The sequence below is a fragment of the Schistocerca cancellata genome, chromosome 5, assembly GCF_023864275.1.
Source record: "Schistocerca cancellata isolate TAMUIC-IGC-003103 chromosome 5, iqSchCanc2.1, whole genome shotgun sequence".
In the NCBI taxonomy this organism is placed as follows: Eukaryota; Metazoa; Arthropoda; class Insecta; order Orthoptera; family Acrididae; genus Schistocerca; species Schistocerca cancellata.
Genome location: NC_064630.1, coordinates 735121290 through 735141696, shown reverse-complemented (window position 1 = coordinate 735141696; position 20407 = coordinate 735121290). Strand labels below are relative to the sequence as shown.

The following is a 20407-nucleotide window of genomic DNA, read 5'->3' as shown; positions in this document are numbered from 1 at the left end:
TGAATTATTCTAGCAAATTTTACCAACCACAACTGGGTAAGGAGAAACCATGGCAATGCAGTGCCAATTGTAGATGGAAAATAGTTAACAAAGCTGTGCTTCTGAAAAGTGAGTCAGTGTTCTTCCTATGACTTAGTACACATAAAAATTGAGAATGCTGTGAGGAAAAAGTATAGTCAGATGTGAGTCACTGACATACTACCAATACAGGTCAAAGATGATCTGATCAAATCAGCATCATATTTGAACACTCTTCTAGAAACAGCATCATATAATGAACATTAAATCGGTAGACTTTGTTTACACTATCAGCAATGTTTTTCTAATCTCTGTAGAAGTTGTATTTTTTAAACTAATGACTGTGGGTGGTGTAAGCAAAGTCTAGAGAATTAATGTTCATTTTCTGTATTAAGCAGTCTATTAGTAGGTGCAAAATATGCTGCCATTGTTAGGAAACAATAACTGAATTTGGTGGCAAATGATTTTAATGGTTTATTATTTCTGGGCAGTTATAAGAGTCGAGGGACATGAAAGGGAAGCAGTGGTTGGGAAGGGAGTGAGACAGGGTTGTAGCCTCTCCCCGATGTTGTTCAATCTGTAAATTGAGCAAGCAGTAAAAGAAACAAAAGAAAAATTCAGTGTAGGTATTAAAATCCATGGAGAAGAAATAAAAACTTTAAGGTTTGTGATGACATTGTAATTCTGTCAGAGACAGCAAAGGACCTGGAAGAGTAGTTGAATGGAATGGACAGTGTCTTGAAAGGAGGATATAAGATGAACATCAACAAAAGGAAAACGAGGATAATGGAATGTAGTCGAACTAAGTCGGGTGATGCTGAGGGAATTAGATTGGGAAATGAGACACTTGAAGTAGTAAAGGAGTTTTACTATTTGGGGAGCAAAATAACTGATGATGGTCGATGTAGAGAGGATATAAAATGTAGACTGGCAATGGCAAGGAAAGTGTTTCTGAAGAAGAGAAATTTGTTAACATCAAGTATAGATTTAAGTGTCAGGAAGTTGTTTCTGAAAGTATTTGTATGGAGTGTAGCCATGTATGGAAGTGAAACATGGACAATAAACAGTTTGGACAAGAAGAGAATAGAAGCTTTCGAAATGTGGTGCTACAGAAGAATGCTGAAGATTAGATGGGTAGATCACATAACTAATAAGGAGGTACTGAATAGGATTGGGGAAAAGAGGAGTTTGTGGCACAACTTGACTAGAAGAAGGGATCGGTTGGTAGGAAATGTTCTGAGGCATCAAGGGATCACCAATTTAGTATTGGAGGGCAGAGTGAAGGGTAAAAATTGTAGAGGGAGACCAAGGGATGAATACACTAAACAGATTCAGAAGGATATAGGTTGCAGTACGTACTGGGAGATGAAGAAGCTTGCACAGGATAGAATAGCATGGAGAGCTGCATCAAACCAGTCTCAGGACTGAAGACCACAACAACAACAACAACATTATTTCTGGTGCATCTATTACCAAGGGTATGCAATTCTTTTTTTTTTTTTTTTTTTTTTTTTTTTTTTTTTTTTTTTTTTTTTTTTTTTTTTCCCTCAGTTGTTCTTACAACAGACAGATCCCTCTCAACCTACCACTCCTTTCCTCCCTGGGGAAGGAACTAACAGTTCTGAAAACTAAGTATTTGTTTTCCATACTTTCAAATGTGTTTATCAGCAATACTGGAATTTTGTCTTCTGAAGGCAAGTTATGGCTAGTCATTCTGTCACCTGATGTTGTAGCCCTGAACAACAAGTATCTTTGGTGGGGGCATGGATAGGTAAATGAAGAAGTTTGTCTATGAGATAGGTTTTTTAGTGTTTGTTTTTGAACTATCACTTAAAGATTTTTCCAAGTAATGCTCCATTTTCTGTCTCCTGGATAGGATATAGCAGTCCTGTGTATACTAAAAGTATAGATTCATGTGTATGCTATTTGTGCTAATGTACATTATTAACCTAATTTGGTTTCATATATTGACTAAAATGACTTGTTTACTGAACACAGCACAGATGTTGATAAAAATAAGCAAAAATATGAACATCTACTCTGCAAGCCACCCAACAGTGTGTGGTGGAGGGCAGTTTACGTGCCACTGTCATTACCTCACTTTCCTGTTCCAGTCACGTATGGTTCGCGGGATGAACGAGTGCTGGAGAGCCTCCGTGCGCACTCGAATCTCTCTGATTTTACATTAGTAATCTCCTTGGGAGGTATAAGTAGGGGGAAGCAATATTTTCGATACCTCATCCAGAAACACACTCTCTTGAAACCTGGACAGCAAGCTACACCCAGATGCAGAGCACCTCTCTTGCAGAGTCTGCCACTTGAGTTTGCTTAACATCTCCGTAACGCTATCACGCTTACCAAATAACCCTGTGACAAAATGCACTGCTCTTCTTTGGATCTTCTTTATCTCCTCTGTCAACCCATCCTGGTACGTATCCCACACTGATGAGCAATACTCAAGTATAAGTCGAACGAGTGTTTTGTAAGCCACATCCTTTGTTGATGGACTACATTTTCTAAGGACTCTCCCAATGAATCTCAACCTGGCACCTGCCTTACCAACAATTTTTTTTTTTTTAATCATTTCACTTCAGATTGTTCTGTATGCATACTCCTAGATATTTTACAGAAGTAACTGCTACCAGTGTTGGTTCCGCTATCATATAATCATACAATAAAGGATCCTTCTTCCTACGGATTCACAATACATTACATTTGTCTATGTTAAGGGTCAGTTGCCACTCCCTGCACCAACTGCCTATCTGCTGCAGATCTTCCTGCATTTTGCTGCAATTTTCTAATGCTGCAACTTGTCTGTATACTACAGCATCATCCGCGAAAAGCCGCATGGAACTTCCGACACTATCTACTAGGTCATTTATATATATTGTGAAAAGCAATGGTCCCATAACACTCCCCTGTGGCATGCCATGTGTTCTGTTTGCTAAAAACTCTTCAATCCAGTCACACAGCTGGTCTGATATTCCGTAGGCTCTTACTTTGTTTATCAGGCAACAATGCAAAACTGTATCGAATGCCTTCCGGAAGTCAAGGAAAATGGCAACTACCTGGGAGCCTGTATCTAATGTTTTCTGGGTCTCATGAACAAATAAAGTGAGTTGGGTCTCTCACGATTGCTGTTTCCGGAATCCATTCTTTGATTTGGGCTATGTTTTCAGTAAATAAGAACTTTTCTATCCTTAATAAGTTAGATGAAATAATTTAATTCAAATTTACTGATTTAAGACCATAAAAATGTCTGCTACTTATATAAAATACAAGTATTTCATTTGAAAATGTCAATTTCCCACAAATAACTATCAGTATGGGAGCATTAACAACTTCAAATAAAGTTAGAGGGACAACAGCAGATTATGTATTTCAACAATATGGAAATCTGTTCTTGGGCTTAGTAACATGAAACATGCTGTTTGATTCTGAAGCACAGTTTAGTTTAAATTGAATTTAAAACACTTTTTAATTTCTGAGGAAGTGAAACCAGTAAAAACTTCTTTTAAGGTACACAAAAATAGCATTATATCTATAAATTCAATCAAATGAGAGCCTTAGTTTACAACTTGTACAAGTAGATGATGCTGAGAAAGGAACATAGAAAAAATCTTCACTCCAAACATGAGCCAGTGAGTGGCAGTAGATTAAGTATATGAGTATGTCTGATGATTCTGCAAAATACAACATACCTCTTTTCCATTTATAACTTTAAGTCCCCAGTGTGATAGTCGGTATATAGCATATTTAATCCAGTCCTTTTGTGTTATGGGGTTCCCTTCGCTCTCAATATGCAGAGAGGTCAGACCTTGCACATCAGCTAGAGCATTAAGCTGACCCAAACAATGAATATTTGTCTCTTGAAAGACAAAGTTTTCAACATTTTGAAAGCGCTGCTTCAGTCTTCCAAATACTGAAATGATGTGATTAAAATTTATATAATTGAATTTTACAGTATACACTTCTGCTGCTTTTCCTGAATTCCACGGCCGATCAATGAAGCGCAGAGCTCCTTGTCCGTACACATTGAGGCACTGACCACTGATTTCTATAAGATAATCTCCACCTAGAAAACCAAACAAATAATTTGAGAACAGGTAGCTTCTCTATGCTCATGACTTGTTTATTCAGGTCAAAACATGAAGAGATTTTTCTTAGAATAATAACAGTGAGAGCAAATAAAATTTTTAAAAAAACATTAACCAATTTTTATACAAAACTACAGATGAAGGGCTGCATAACCTGATATTTATATATGCAAGTTTGAAATGTGCCAACTAATTTACAACTGCAAATTCTTTACGCAAATGACTTGCAATGTTCAGTAACATGCAGATAAAAATATCATCCCCCCCTATGCTTCTGCAAACCAAGATGTTTATGGTCCAGCACTTTACCAAAATAACACATACCATTCCCTTGACTATAATTTGAGTTTTTATGTTATGTTAGCCCTGTATCATGACACTACAACTCTATGTCAGCAGAATGCCCTCTATGAGACATGGTGACATGCCTTAGGCATTCCTCAGCTTACTAAGAGTTCTCCAGATGTTCTGCCTCTGTATAGTCTGACACTGAAAGTTTCAGGTGAATTCAGAGGTGAATTGATACCATTTTAAGAACGGAAATCAAAACTTTAAGTAAGGTGGGTCAGATTCCTGTTTCCTTAACTCCTTATTTTCATTTCTGATGATAGTGTCTTTCTAATGTTTGGGGTAACTATGCCAGTGAGTGAGAAAATTTTATTGAAAAGTTTTAGTTTTAAGCAACCTGTCCCAATCCATTCTGTTTCCCTTAGTTCTGCATCAAACTGATGAGCCTGGGGAGAGTTGTTTTAAGTTAGGTGTACCATACTCTCTAGATGAGAAGAACAAATGGGGACTGCTGTATCAATGGCACTACCATTCCATAGGGAGTTTGTTAGTTTCCATGTGGTACTGTTCTTGATAACCATTCTACTCTATGTTGTAATGGAAATACACCTCTAGCATTATTTTTCCTCAACAGTAGTTATCACTACCAGTATTATCTTTCAAATTTTGGCAGGTCAGTATTATCTCAGTGGCTTTTCTGAAAACTTTCAAATAATCTTGTACACAGTTTGTCATATTACAAGCTAAAATTTATGAAAATGAATTACTTTATAAAATATTTTAGTCTCAATGTTATAATTGATATGTACTAGTTCTGAATGACAGCTAAAATTAATTTTGTAGAAACATTTGAAATTACGAACTACTGCCACACTTAAAATTTCCATTATTAATTATGCATACTGTACTGCTTATTATGTTCATTTCTGGATTCATTTATGAAATAATAACCAAAATTAATAATGTAATAGAAACTAGTAGAAATTTATTTGTTACGAAAAATTGTAAACCATTTGAAACATGGTTATTTCCACAGAGTGTGGGAGTTGAAAGCATGCCTCTGATGTGATTCGATGTATTTTTGTATCTTGTGTGAGCGATGTAATTTCAGCCCTGTTAATGTGATAAATCAAAAGACTGTATGATATTCTAAAATGTGAGAAAATATAGTTATGTAGAAACAAAAATTCTGCAACAACAGTCTTCAAATTTATTTAGAGCAATCCAACTGTGAGGACCTAAAAAGTGACATTTTCAGCTTTAAGAATCAGGTTCCTAGACAAGAAGAATTTGAGGCAACTCTACATGACAAGCTAAGTAAAGCAAAAGGTTTATTGTAATTTTTGCTCCTCTCAAATCTTCATAAAAGACTAATGTGGACAATAGATGGAATTAGGAAGGAGGGTGGAGATTGCAATGTTCTGACAGTCGTAACTGAATGAGAAAGTGAAATCTGTTTCCAGACTGAGGTATTCAGGATTCTGGCAATAGAATACCAGAATACTTGAAATTTCTTTTCTGCCTTCCTACACTCCACAGATTCTGTAGCTCCTTGAGATGAGCATACATGAGACTACCTTTATAAATCTGGCAACATTTTCATACTTTTCTGGGATATGACTGGGGTTTTGTACTTCTTTATCAATAACCTGAGTGCTGTTATCCTAGTGAGCTCTCCTATACACAGTCCTGTTACCTCCTCCCCACTTCATGCATCCTTCCCTACCTCCTCCCCACCTCCATCTGCCCAGGGAATTATTCTTAATAACTGCTAATCAATAACGTCCACCAATAACAAAAAGTCTCCTCTATAATGCTTGATCCTCACATTCTCTTTTTGGAATCTTGTCTCATACACGGTAGCCCAGCTAATTAGCTCATCATTAAAATTGACATCCTAAATGTCACCCAACCTACTACAAGAACCTCCAGCTTTTCCAGTCCATCGATCCCTCACCTTCACCAATTTGGTCATTCATAATAAACAATCCAAGCTCTAACCATACTTGACTCAATTTCCAAAATCCTTATACTCTGCAATCACAACTTCCTGAATGATATCACTGCAACAGAAACTCTTGCCCTTCAACAGTGAGAACAACAGTTCCACCACCATCTGAGGATGCTGTCTCAGCTATTCCTGTCTTATGCCACAAGGGATTAGCCAAGAAGAAACCTATTACTCCACTCCATCCCCCCCACCCTGCCTCCCTCAGTCTGCCTCTCACAATTTCCTGACAATGGCTTGCTAATTTACTCCGCTTTTCAAATCTCCACTTCCACCATCCATGAAACACACTGTACCTGAACACCCAACCTGTAGCATTGTTGTCAGCTCTGGCCTCTACAGTAGTCCCAGTATTTTCTAAGGGCCTTACTTTTAGCCCAAAACAAGACTCCTTGTTGATCACTATGAATGTAATGTCTTTGTACAGCAAGGCCATGCCCATGGCCTTGTGGGCATGGAACACTACCTTTCCCAAAGTCCTCCTGATACCAAACCCACCACCTCTTTCCTAATCCTTCTGGCCAGCCACATCCTGATCTACAATTATTTCACTTTCAAAGGCCAAATCTATAAACAAATCCATGGCACTGCCATGGGCACTCACATGGCACCATCCTATGCCAACTTGGTTATGGGTTATCTGGAGCAGTCCTTCCTATTCTGTCCACAACTAAAACCTCTAGTTTGGTTCAGATTCACTAATGACATTTTCTTGATCTGGACTCATAGCCAGGACAACCTTTTCTCCTTCCCTTTAACACCTATCCCGAAATCCATTTCACCTCATGCTTTTCAACTCATCAAACCATCTTTCTAGATGTCAATACCGATCTGTCATAAGGCTTCTTAAATATGTCTGTTGACATGAAGCATATCAACCACTAACAGTGCCTCCACATTGTCAGCTACCACATGTTTCATGTCAAACAGTCTCTCCCTTACAGCCTCACCACCCATGGATGCCACATCTGTGATGGAAAGCAGGAGTTGTTAAAATACACTAATAACTTTACTGCAGTCTTTATTGACAGACAATATTCTCTCCAGCTCATCCATAAAATGATCTTCCATACCATGTCCACTTTAGACACCAGTAAAACTATTAACCAGCTACCAACCAGCACTCTTCTGATCAGCCTGTATCATCCTAGCATTCAGAAGCTCAACCACATCATTCATCAGGGCTTTGACTACTTCTCTTCATGTGCTGAGATGAGGAATGTTTAACCAAAAATCCTACCCATTTCACTCAAAGTTGCATCCTGTCACACACCCAACCTATAGAATATCTTTATATTTCCCTATTCTAATCCTGTATCCTGTGGGTCATTCCCTTGTGGCCAGCCAAAGTACAGACTTACACCAAACCCCCCCCCCCACCCCCCACCAACACCACCTACTGCAGTCCAGTCACAGGCACTTCTTACTCTATAATGGGTATGGCCACATGTGAGAACAGAATTGTTTATACCAGTTATTCTGCAATTACTGTCCATCATTCTGTGTTGGTGTGACAAATAACTAACTGTCTATTCATGTATCTAAAAACAAAGATTTTGAGACTTACCAAACAAAAGCACTGGCAGGTCAATAGACACACAAACAAACACACACATACACACAAAATTCAAGCTTTCGCAACAAACAGTTGCTTCATCAGGAAAGATGGAAGGAGAGGGAAAGATGAAAGGATGTGGGTTTTAAGGGAGAGGGTAAGGAGTCACTCCAATCCCGGGAGCGGAAAGACTTACCTCAGGGGGAAAAAAGCACAGGTATACACTCGCACACACACACATATCCATCTGCACATACACAGACACAAGCAGACCAACTGTCTATTCATGTGAATGTCCACTATCAACCTTTGTCTAACAGAAAACTTGACCATTCAGTTTCTTAAACATGTTGTACATCACAACACAAATGACATCAACAGCTGCTTCACTATGTGGGGCATTTGGATACTCATCCTTTCTCTTTTCTTTCCATGGCCCCTCTTCATCTCCCCTTCATCTTCTCCCTTCCTTATGTCTCATCCTCTTTCTGTATCTCTTATATGCTTTACCCTCTGATTTATTTTCACCTTGTTGTGAAGCTATTGAATCATCTGTCAAAAGACCTGCTTTGCACTATCCTGTTACCCCCCTCTTTGCCTTGTCCTCAACTAACCAGGCAATTCAACTGCTATCAATGATCAACACTCACTCTCTCTGCTGTCATGGGTGTTTGTGTTTGGGCTGGGCTGTATGAATGAGAGAGGTCTGCATCTGATGTTTATGCTCACTAGAATTGCTCACTCAGTGCATGTAGTTCCACATATGTCCATCAGATGTCAATACAGCCACCTTGCACTGAGGGAGTAACTATACTCGACTTCCATGATGCTCGTTCAACTGTCACATGCTCGAATTGACTGTCCATCTACTATAGTTACCTGAGAGCTGCTCAGCTGCCTGCTATAGGATCACAGCACATAAATGTAAGATGAAGGACTGTGTGAAAGTGAAACTTGATTCAAAATAATATGTCCTGAGTGCAAAAGATGGTAGTTGTAACAATGTTTGGGAGAGATTTTCATTAGTGACTGACAAGGATGTTGACTACATGTACTGTGGCAAGTGCTCTGTTCACATCACCACACATCTGAAGGTCCATGTCTCTAGAACACGATACAGTGTAAGTTCTGAAGCATTACCAGTTTCACTGAGAGCTAAGTAATTAAAAAGGTGCACAGAAATGTGGGCCAAAGACCACTGTCCATTTACACTAACATTAGATGTAGAATTTTTCACTTTACATCAGGAGGTTGTAAATGTCATTTCAGAGTTGGGACATGTAGACATTTGCGACATTTCAGCTCATCCTACGATGGTAGCACAAAACACTGTAAGACAAGCCAATGAAATACAAGTGAGTATGATACCTAGCATTATCTAGGCCATAGGCATGAATGCATATGGATGTATGGCAGATACACAGACCGATAGAAAGAAAAATGTGTTACCTGTCTAGCACTGTGCTCTTTGCTTATTAAGACAAGGCACTGTGAAATATGGTATTGGTGACGACTCATTTTTCTGAGAAGGAAATAAATCTGTCGAATTTATTAGGAACTATATTGAGGAAACTTTATTCAGATTGTTGGGAATTAATCCCATTATGTTAATAAGATTTCATTTTCCAATGACCAAGGCATTAATATATGCAGGGCACTGCAATCCTTTCAGTATTATGCATGCACTACACATGTTCTGAACACAGTCCTGAAACACACATTGGATGACGATTATGTGATAAATGGACTTGGAGTGATTTATTTCATGACTTATGCTGCTTTAGATAGTGTCTGTTTCATAAAGAAAGCAGGTGACATGAGTTCTAAGCTGGAAACAAGAAATGGAGAGTAAGTTTGTTTGGAATGCTATAGTACGTAGTATGGCAGTACAACAAAATCACACAACTGCTTCTTGAGAGAGGTATCTCTGAGAAACTACTGACTGTGACAACACTGTAAAAGAAGTCGTGACATTTTTAGAGCCATTGAAAAATGTAATAGGAATCCTGGAAGGTGAGAAGGTTCCAACAGTTCAGTTTGTTTTGTTGTGCATGCACAAACTGAAAAGTCATTGCAATACATAGCCTGAAGATACAGAGGTACATACAGGGTGACAATTATTGAACTATATGAAATAAAATCATCATCTAACAGTTTGTGTTAGGATGTTCAAACTGCATGGTTGGAAATGTGGAATGATGGGAATTAGTATGCACTTGTGCCTCATGAAGCCCACTTCCATTTGCATGGGTTTGTCAATAAGCAAAATTGGCATATTTGGAGGACTGAGAATCTGCACTACATGATCAAGAAGTCACTTCACCCTTCACAGGTGACTGTGTGTTGGTCAATGTCTAGTCATGGAATAATCGGTGCAATTTTCCTTAATCGCAAGGTGACTACCGAATGGTATGTGGAGGTCTTGGAAGATGATTTCATCCCCATTATCCAATGTCACTCTGATTTCGCAAGATGTTGCTCGTGCAAGATGGAGCTACATTCCATTGAAGCAGGAGAGTGTTTGATGTCCTGGAGGAGTGCTTTGGGGACCACATTCTGGCTCTGGGGTACGCAAAGGCAACTGACATTGGCCTCAATTGGCCACCATATTCTTTGGAACTGAACACATATGACTGTTTTTTGGCAGCTATATTAAAGAAAATGTTTCCAGCAATAACACCAAAACCATTGCTTAGCTGAAAACAGCCATTCAGGAGGTCATTGACAGTATCGATGTTCCCACACTTCAGCGCATCATGCAGAATTTCACTATCAGTCTGTACCACATCATCATCAATGATGGCAGGCATATTGAACATGTCATAACCCAAATCTGAATATCTGTAGTGATGTTTACATGTAGGGTAAAGTGTGTGCATGCTATAGTTTGTAATTAATTTATGTTTTTAATCATATAGTTCAATATTCCCTCCCATGAACCATGGACCTCACTGTTGGTGGGGAGACTTGCGTGCCTCAGCAATACAGATAGCCATACCATAGGTGCAACCACAATGGATGGGTATCTATTGAGAGGCCAGACAAATGTGTGGTTCCTGAAGAGGGGCAGCGGCCTCTTCAGTAGTTGCAGGGACAACAGTCTGGATGATTGATTGATCTGGCCATGTAACATTAACCAAAATGGCCTTACTGTGCTGGCACTGTGAATGGATGAAAGCAAGGGGAAACTACAGCCGTAATATTTCCCAAGGGCATGCAGCTTTACTGTATGGTTAATGATGAGGTCATCCTCTTGGGCAAAATATTCTGGAGGTAAAATAGTCCCCCATTCGGATCTCCAGGCGGGGACTACTCAGAGTACGTCATTATCAGGAGAAACAAAAGTGTCATTCTATGGATCGCAGCATGGAATGTCAGATCCCTTAATCGGATAGGTAGGTTAGAAAATTTAAAAAGGGAAATGGATAGGTTAAAGTTAGATATAGTGGGAATTAGTGAAGTTCAGTGGCAGGAGGAACAAGATTTCTGGTCAGGTGAACACAGGGCTATAAATACAAAATCAAATAGGGGTAATGCAGGAGTAGGTTTAATAATGAATAAAAAAATAGGAGCAAGGTTAAGCTATTACGTACAGCATAGTGAATGCATTACTGTAGTGAAGATACACACGAAGCTCATGCCTACCACAGTAGTACAAGTTTATATGCCAACCAGCTCTGCAGATGATGTAGAGATTAAAGAAATGTATGATGAGATAAAAGAAATTACTCAGATAGTGAAGGGAGATGAAAATTTAATAGTCATGGGGGACTGGAATTCGATAGTAGGAAAAGGAACAGAAGGAAAAGTAGTGGGTGAATACGGAATGGGGGTAAGGAATGAAAGAGGAAGCTGCCTGATAGAATTTTGCACAGAGAATAACTTAATCATAGCTAACACTTGGTTTAAGAATCATGAAAGAAGGTTGTATACGTGTAAGAGACCTGGAGACACTGGAAAGTTGCAGACAGATTATATATAGATTTAGGAACCAGGTTTTAAAATTGTAAGACATTTCCAGGGGCAAATGTGGACTCTGAGCACAATATATTGGTTATGAACTGTAGATTAAAACTAAAGAAACTGCAAAAACGTAGGAATTTAAGGAGATGAGACTTGGATAAACTGAAAGAACCAGCAGTTGTAGAGAGTTTCAGAGAAAGAATTAGGGAATGATTGACAAGAATGGGGATAATAAATACAGTAGAAAAAGAATGGGTAGCTTTGAGAGATGAAATAGTGAAGGCAGCAGAGGATAAAATAGGTAAAAAATGAGGGCTAGTAGAAAACCTTGGGTAACAGAAGAGATATTGAATTTAACTGATGAAAGGAAAATATAAAAATGCAGTAAATGAAGCACGCAAAAAGGAATACAAACATATCAAAAATTAGATTGACAAGGAGTGCAAAATGGCTAAGCAGGGATGGCTAGAGGACAAATGTAAGGATGTAGAGGCATATATCACTAGGGGTAAGATAGATACTGCCTACAGGAAAATTAAAGAGACCTTTGGAGAAAAGAAAACCACTTGTATGAATATCAAGAGCTCAGATGGAAAACCAGTCCTAAGCAAAGAAGGGAAAGCAGGAAGGTGGAAGGAGTATATAGAGGGTCTATACAACAGCAATGTACTTGAGGACAATACTATGGAAATGGAAGAGAACACAGAATAGATGAAATGGGAGGTATGATACTGCATGGAGAATTTGACAGAGCACTGAAAGACCTAAGACGAAACAAGGTCTCAGGAGTAGACAACATTCCATAGAACGACTGATAACCTTGGGAGAGCCAGCCCTGACAAAACTTTACCATCTGGTGAGCAAGATTTATGAGACAGGCGAAATAGCCTCAGACTTCAAGAAGAAATTCCAATCCCAAAGAAAGCAAGTGTTGACAGGTGTGAGAATTACCAAACTATAAGATTAATAATTTCACAGCTGGAAAATACTAACATGAATTCTTTACAGATGAATGGAAAAACCAGTAGAAGCCGACCTTGGGGAAGATCAATTAGGATTCCATAGAAATGTTAGAACATGTGAGGCAATACTGACCCTGCAGTTTATCTTAGAAGACAGATTAAGGAAAGACAAACATATGTTTTTAACATTTGTAGACTTAGAGAAAGCTTTTGAAAATGTTGACTGGAATACTCTCTTTTAAATTCTGAAGGTGGCAGGGGTAAAATACAGGGAGCGAAAGGTTATTTATAATTTGTACAGAAACCAGATGGCAGTTATAAGAATCGAGGTGTGTGAAAGGGAAGCAGTGGTTGGGAAGGGAGTGAGACAGGGTTGTGGCCTATTCCCGATGTTATTCAATCTGTATATTGAGAAGCAGTAAAGGGAACACAAGAAAAATATGGAGTAGGAATAAAAATCCATGGAGAAGGAATAAAAATTTTGAGATTTGCTGATGACATTGTAATTCTTTCGGAGACAGCAAAGGACCTGGGAGAGCTGTCGAATGGCATGGACAGTGTCTTGAAAGGAGGATATAAGATGAACATCAACAAAAGGAAAACAAGGATAATGGAATGTAGTCAAATTAAGTCAGGTGATGCTGAGGTAATTGAATTAGGAAATGAGACACTTAAAGTAGTAAAGGAGTTTTGCTATTTGTGGAGCAAAATGACTGTTGTAGTAGAGAAGATATAAAATGTAGAGTGGCAATAGCAAGGAAAGTGTTTTTGAAGAAGAGAAATTTTTTAACATTGAGTATAAATTTAAGTGTCAGGAAGGCTTTTCTGAAAGTATTTGTATGGAGTGTAGTCATGTATGGACGTGAAACATGGACAATAAACAGTTTACACAAGAAGAGAATAGAAGCTTTTGAAATGTGGTGCTACAGAAGAATGCTGAAGATTAGATGGGTAGATCATGTAACTAATGATGAGGTACTGAACAGAATTGGGAAGAAGAGGAATTTGTGGCACAGCTTGACTAGAAGAATGGATTAGATGGCAGGGCATGTTCTGAGGCATCAAGGGATCACCAATTTAGTATTGGAAGGCAGTGTGGAGAGAAAAAAATCATAAAGGGAGACCAAAAGATGAATACACTAAGCAGATTCGAAAGGATGTAGGTTGCAGTAGTTACTTGGAGATGAAGAAGCTTTCACAGGATAGAGTAGCATGGAGAGCTGCATCAAACCAGTCTCTGGACTGAAGACCACAACAACAGTTCTATATTTGTACCCTGTACATTTAAATTACTGTGGATGCACTACTTGTGCACTTAATTACAAAACCTCAGTTTCAGTGTCACCAACATTTTGGCAGTAGAGTACAATGGTTGTATTATCACCTATTAACTGGGTACTACAAGTGCTACATCACAGATGAGAAAGTTGAAATTCTGACATTGCACAGAATATTAATAATTCTGTGGTCACCCTTCCGATTATTGGAAAAGATGTCTGTTTCTGATAGAGATGGCACATTAAATACTGTGTGTCAAATGTATAAATGAATATCAGTTTCTGATAAGCTAGAACAAAATTATAATGTGGCAATATTTTATTCTATTTGTATTACATCTATGAATATTTATTTATGACAATTGAGAGAATGACAGCCACACTAAGCAGCCAAAACAATGAAGTCTCTGTTTTCTGAGTGATTAGACTGTGGGCCACAACACATTCAACCTACCAACAAAGTTGATTTGTATTTAAGCTGAATGAATAGTTGTGATGATGAAGACCTTCTTGAAAGATGAAAGTGTAACTGTAGTCTCTATCCCAAACTATCAAATTTAGCAGAAGAATGTTTCATGTTCCATTGTCAAATGTGAATAGGAAAAGAAATTTCAGTGCAGTTTGGAATGTTATCTCAGACGGACAAAGCAAACTTGATCCGAAACAGTCAATTCATTGTAATTTATGCCAACAGGGAGGAATTTAGGGGCAATTTTGTTCTTGTTTGATTTCTAATTTGTTATGTGATCAAGTTCACATACATGCATCTGAATCAATAAAGCAGGTGATGTTATAAAAAAAAACAGCAGTGTGACTTCTCATTATGAGACCAATGAAAGTTAGAATTTCCATTGTTGTTATACACTGCTGATTTGGCTCCCTTCCATTCCTTTTCCTTTCGCCTTTGTTGCTGTCATTTTTTACTTATCCACTACTCATTTGTTCATTCTTTTATTGCTTTGTATGTCTACACTTTCTTCTCCTCTACTGTACCTGCCTTCAAAACATGCACCAGCTGTCCTCTCTCACTCAATTTAAATACCTGCTGTTGTCATGGCCCATCACCCTAATAAGTGCCATTCTACAGCTCCCTGCTGGTGAAGGCACCTTTTTGAAAATTTATTTCCAGTGCTGTTTTTAACATATTCCCCACAGCTAGCTAGTGGTGTAAACTTGACTTAGGCAATCATTCATGTTTATTTACAATCTCATTGTATGATAGCATGTGTTTCTTACTGCCATACATGTCAATTTTCAGTCAAACAAATTTATTTAAGTGTGGGCCTACTGCCTACTACTTCTTCTGACCTTCCTTCTAACCTGCTACGCAGCTCTTTATAGATAAGCTTACTCTTCTTCCAGTCTTAACACTTTGACCATAGGTTTCCACCTTCTTATTTTCAATTTTTGCAACTATTTTTCAGTCTCCTTTTGTCTCTCCACTATCCAATCATGAATTCCTAATCATTATATCTGTGCCAATTCTAAAACTCTCCTCTCCCCTGGCAAAACTGCTGTCACATGTCCTGTTTCTGAAATAATGTCTAGCACATGATATCCCACCTAATGGGCTTAACATTAACTTACCATTTAAAATAGTGTGTCAGGCTGTAGAGAAAGAAAGAAAGAATCAACCCCACACTGCTCTCCAACCATGCCTTGTGGGCTTATCCTACCTTCCACATCTCCAATAACTTCCTTCCCTTCCATGAAACATACTGGTCCTGAACACCCACCCTGTAACACTGTTCTCAATCTTTCTGCCAAAACTCTGAGCCCTGCAGAAGTCTCTGTACTTTCTAAATGGCTCATCTTTAGCCATAAATCTAAGTTCACCCACAATGGATTTATAAAAGACCTTATTTTCTTTATTTATTTTCTACAGTGGAAAGATTTCTTTGACACACGCCTGCTGAAACCTATCAGGAATATCTCTCTTCTAACTTGTCCTCACCTTCCTATCCTAAATTCCTCCTGAGTCAGCAACATAATGACTATGGAACATAAAGCTATCCATAACCTGAAAACCAGTCCAGACCTTGTCATCTTTCCTGCAGACAAAGGCTCGACCACAGTGATCATGAGTCATAGTGGTGATGTGGTTGAGGGTCTCCGCCGCCTTTCCAACACTGCTGCATACAAACCTTACAACCATAGTACCATCTGAGAAGTCCACTTTGACGCCCAGCACTCCATTTCAAAACCTGACAACACCAGCAACCCCCTGCATTCCCTCCCATCATCTACTCACCAAACTCCACACACTCAACCCCACAGGTCTCCCTATTGGTTGTCCCATTGTGACTGGGTACAATGCAACATCCTGGAGAACAGATCTCTACCTTTATTGGTGAACACCTCCAAACTATTATCTGCAATCTCCCATTCTACATTCAAGATACTGTTCACTTCCATCACCACCTTTCCACAGTTCCTGTCCTATTACCACCAGATTCCTTGTTTGTCATTGAGGATGTAACGTCCTTATACGCCAACATCCCCCATGCCCATTGCCTTGTGGCCAGGGAACACTATCTTTTGCAATGTGCTCCTGATCTGAAAACCACCAGTTCTTCCCTAGTCCTCCTAGTCAACCATGTCCTTACCCACAATTATGTCACTTTTGAGTCAAAATCTCTAAATAAATCTGTGGTACTGCCAATGGATACTCACATGGTACCATAGTACGCCAACTTACCTGTGGACCATTTATTGACTTACCCCCACCACCATGCCACCTTATTTGTACAGCTCTGTTCCTCTCTCTCTTTCCTTCCTGTCTCCCTCCTCATCTCCACTTTCCTCTCTTCCCGCTCTGCCTTCCTCCTCACCCCTCCGCCCTTCCTCTTATATGCTCCTTTCATATTTGCTAGTTTGGCTGTTTGTACTCATTTTTGACCTGCTCTTTCACTCATGGTGAAGACTTTATCAGTTTGGAAGCCCCTCCAGAAGCAAGAAGCCCTGCTACCTCTATAGCCATCCATAATTACGAAAGTGTTGCTGGTGCAGGATTTTTTTGCACAAAGTGACCTATTGATTATGTCCCATAAATATTCAAGAGAATTCATATCAGGTGATCTGGGTAGCCAAATCATTCACTCAAACTATCCAGACTGTTCTCCAAACCAACTGTGAACCATTGTGACCCGGTGACATGGCACACTGTCATCCATAGAAATACCATTGTTGAATGGCTGCAAATGGTCTCCAAGCAGCTGAACTTAACCAATTCCAATCAACAATCAGTTCAGTTGGACCAGAGGATCCAGTCCATTATACATAAATACAGCCCAAACTTTTATGGAGCCAGCATCAGCTTGCACACTGCCTTTTTGACAACCTTGATCCACAGCTTCATGGGGGTGCACCACACTTGAACCCTACCATCAGCTCTTACCAACTGAAATCAGGACTCACCTGATGGGCCATGGTTTTCCAGTTGTCTAGGGTCCAACTAATAAGGTCATGAGCCCATGGGAGGCAATGCAGGTGATGTTGTGCTATTAGCAAAGGCACTCACGTTGGTCATCTGCTGCCATAGCCTGTTAACACCAAATTTCACCATACTGTCCAGATGGATATGTTCGTCATATGTCCCACATTGATTTCTGTGGTTATTTTGTACAGTGTTTCTTATCTGTTAGCACTGATGATGATGATGATGTTTGGTTTGTGGGGGCGCTCAACTGTGTGGTTATCAGCGCCCGTACAATTACCCAACCTTTGCTCAGTCCAATTTCGCCACTTTCCGGGATGATGATGAAATGATGAGGACAACACAAACACCCAGTCATCTCGAGGCAGGTGAAAATCCCTGACCCCGCCGGGAATCGAACCCGGGACCCCGTGCTCGGGAAGCGAGAACGCTACCGCGAGACCACGAGCGGCGGACATTAGCACTGACAAATGTACACAAACACCCCTGCTGCCTGTCATTAAGTGAAGGACGTTGGCCACTGCATTGTCCGTGGTGAGATGTAATGCCCGAAATTTAGTATTCTTGGCACACTCTTGCCATTGTGGATCTCAGAATAATGAATTCCGTAGAAATTTCTGGAGTGGAATGTTCCACGCATCTAGCTCCAATTACCATTCTTCATTCAAAATCTGTTAATTTCTGTTGTGCATCCATAATCACATTGGAAACATTTTCACATGAGACACTTGAGATAAATGACAGCTCTGCCAATGCACTGCCCTCTTATACCTTGTATACATCACACTACCACCATCTGTATATGTGCGTATCACTATCCCATGACTTCTGTCACCTTATTCTACAGTACTGTTCTCCTAACACTAAAAAAATGTTGTCTGCAAGATGATGCATAAGTTGTGTGCAAACACAAAACCTCTGACAGTCTGGAGGTGGTGTGCAATAGTGTAATCAACAAAGTAGTCAAGAATTTCAATAAAAGCCATCTAAATGTAAATGCTTCAAGGTCTGTAATAATGGAATTTAACACCTGGAAACAACTACAATTTGGTATAAAATTTTCCATAGGAAGTGACACTGTAAAAAGGGAAAAATGGACAAAATTCTTGGGAATCACAGTCCAGGACAAGCTCAAATGGGACATGCACTCAGGTACGTCAGCCTGAAAGCTGTTGAAAAACATATGCACCATAAATATGATGAGCAAGTATTGTAAGTATATGTGCATACTAAAAACTGTTTATCATTCATTACTCTTGTCAAATTTAAACTATGCAGTAGAAATACGGTGTGAAACAACATAAACCAAACTAAACACGTCATATTTTGGCAATTGGACAGGTTCGCTCATGATGGTGACATGTCTGATCACCAAAATATTGTGTTTGTTGGACACTATGAATTGGCAGTACACCCGTGGACTGTTCAATCGACAAATATGTCATGAGAAACTGTTAAATCACATCAGAATTATCTGTGGTGCCAAACCTAGAGAATCATGTTGTAACCTGTTTCCAAAATTAGGTGTGCGTACCATTATAGGTGTAAACACATTGAAAGTGATATTACTTGGAAAATAATAAATCCAAACTTCAAGTCTGACCTACACCTGCATGACACAATATAAAAACTCAGATATCGTGTAAATAGGCACAGAACAGATTTACATGAAAAAATTCACTTCATGCTGGGCTGCAGCCAGCCAATGACTTCCAAGAAAGTCTCATAGTCCTTGCTACTAGCATATTAAAAGATCAGCTAAAATGAATTTTACTTGAAAATCCATTTTACTCCCTACATGAGTACTTTATCATTATGAAAAGCGCTTTATAAGTATGTTAAGCACATAGTTTTAAGTAATTCATAAATGATCTAATGATGATACAAATATTTGTAACACTATTATTTATAATTTAACAAATCTGAAATGCATTAAAATGTAAAATTTATTGTTACACTCAAATCTTTAGTTTTCAGTTTGCAAACTTGTAAAAGGACACCCTCCTCTAAAATCACCTTTATTGAAAAGAAGTAATCAATGCGAAAAATATTTTAAACTCTTGTATAGGTTAATATTATCTCATCTGTTTAACTAAAAGAATTTCATATGATTTTGTATATGATGTGGTATATTTCAAGCTAAAATGTATAAAAAGTAATTACTTTGTTACAGTTGATATCCACTAACTCTGTATGTACAGTTAAAATTACTTTTCTTTTGGAAACATTTGAAATTACAACATATTTGGCACACTTAAAATTTCTGTTATTAATTGTACAATCTGACAATATTTATTAAATTTACTTCTGGATTCCTTTATAAAATAATGATATAAATTGGTGAAGATTCATTTGCGAACAAAATTTGTAAACTCTTTGGAATATTGTTAGTACTGCAGAATGAGGTAGTAGTGGGCATGCCACTTATATGATTGGACGTGTTTTTATGTATGGCAATAACAATGTAATTTGTGGTGATATAGAAGTAGAAATTGTAAAGGTGGTGTGATACAGAAGAATGTGACATATTAAAAAAGAAAACAAAAGAGAAATTTGGAGCAGGCTTACCTAAACACTATCATGTTATTTGCATCCTATAATGTCAAAAATTTCAGCCTCAAGAATCACCCGTTAACTCCTCTCTAAGCTTATGAAATGAGTCACTTATGAAAAGAGTGAAAATCACCTGGTGATTTGATGGAGGATAAGATTACAAACTAATATATTCAGAAGAATAATCTGTATGATGTCCTGAAACTGCATTATTTTTAGGGATTGTATTTGATTATTTGATGCTGAATAA

The 20407-nt window shown here is 38.6% G+C and overlaps 1 protein-coding gene across 1 annotated transcript in view; it reads right to left on the bottom strand.

Moving 5' to 3' along the window:
• The window catches only part of LOC126187784 (leucine-rich repeat-containing protein 49), a 154675-nt gene that overhangs the window by 41089 nt on the left and 93179 nt on the right, over nt 1-20407 (bottom strand). Inside the window, exon 6 of the mRNA XM_049929056.1 lies at nt 3720-4093. Within this exon, the coding sequence (XP_049785013.1) occupies nt 3720-4093 (374 nt within the window). The remainder of the gene's footprint in view (nt 1-3719; nt 4094-20407) is intronic.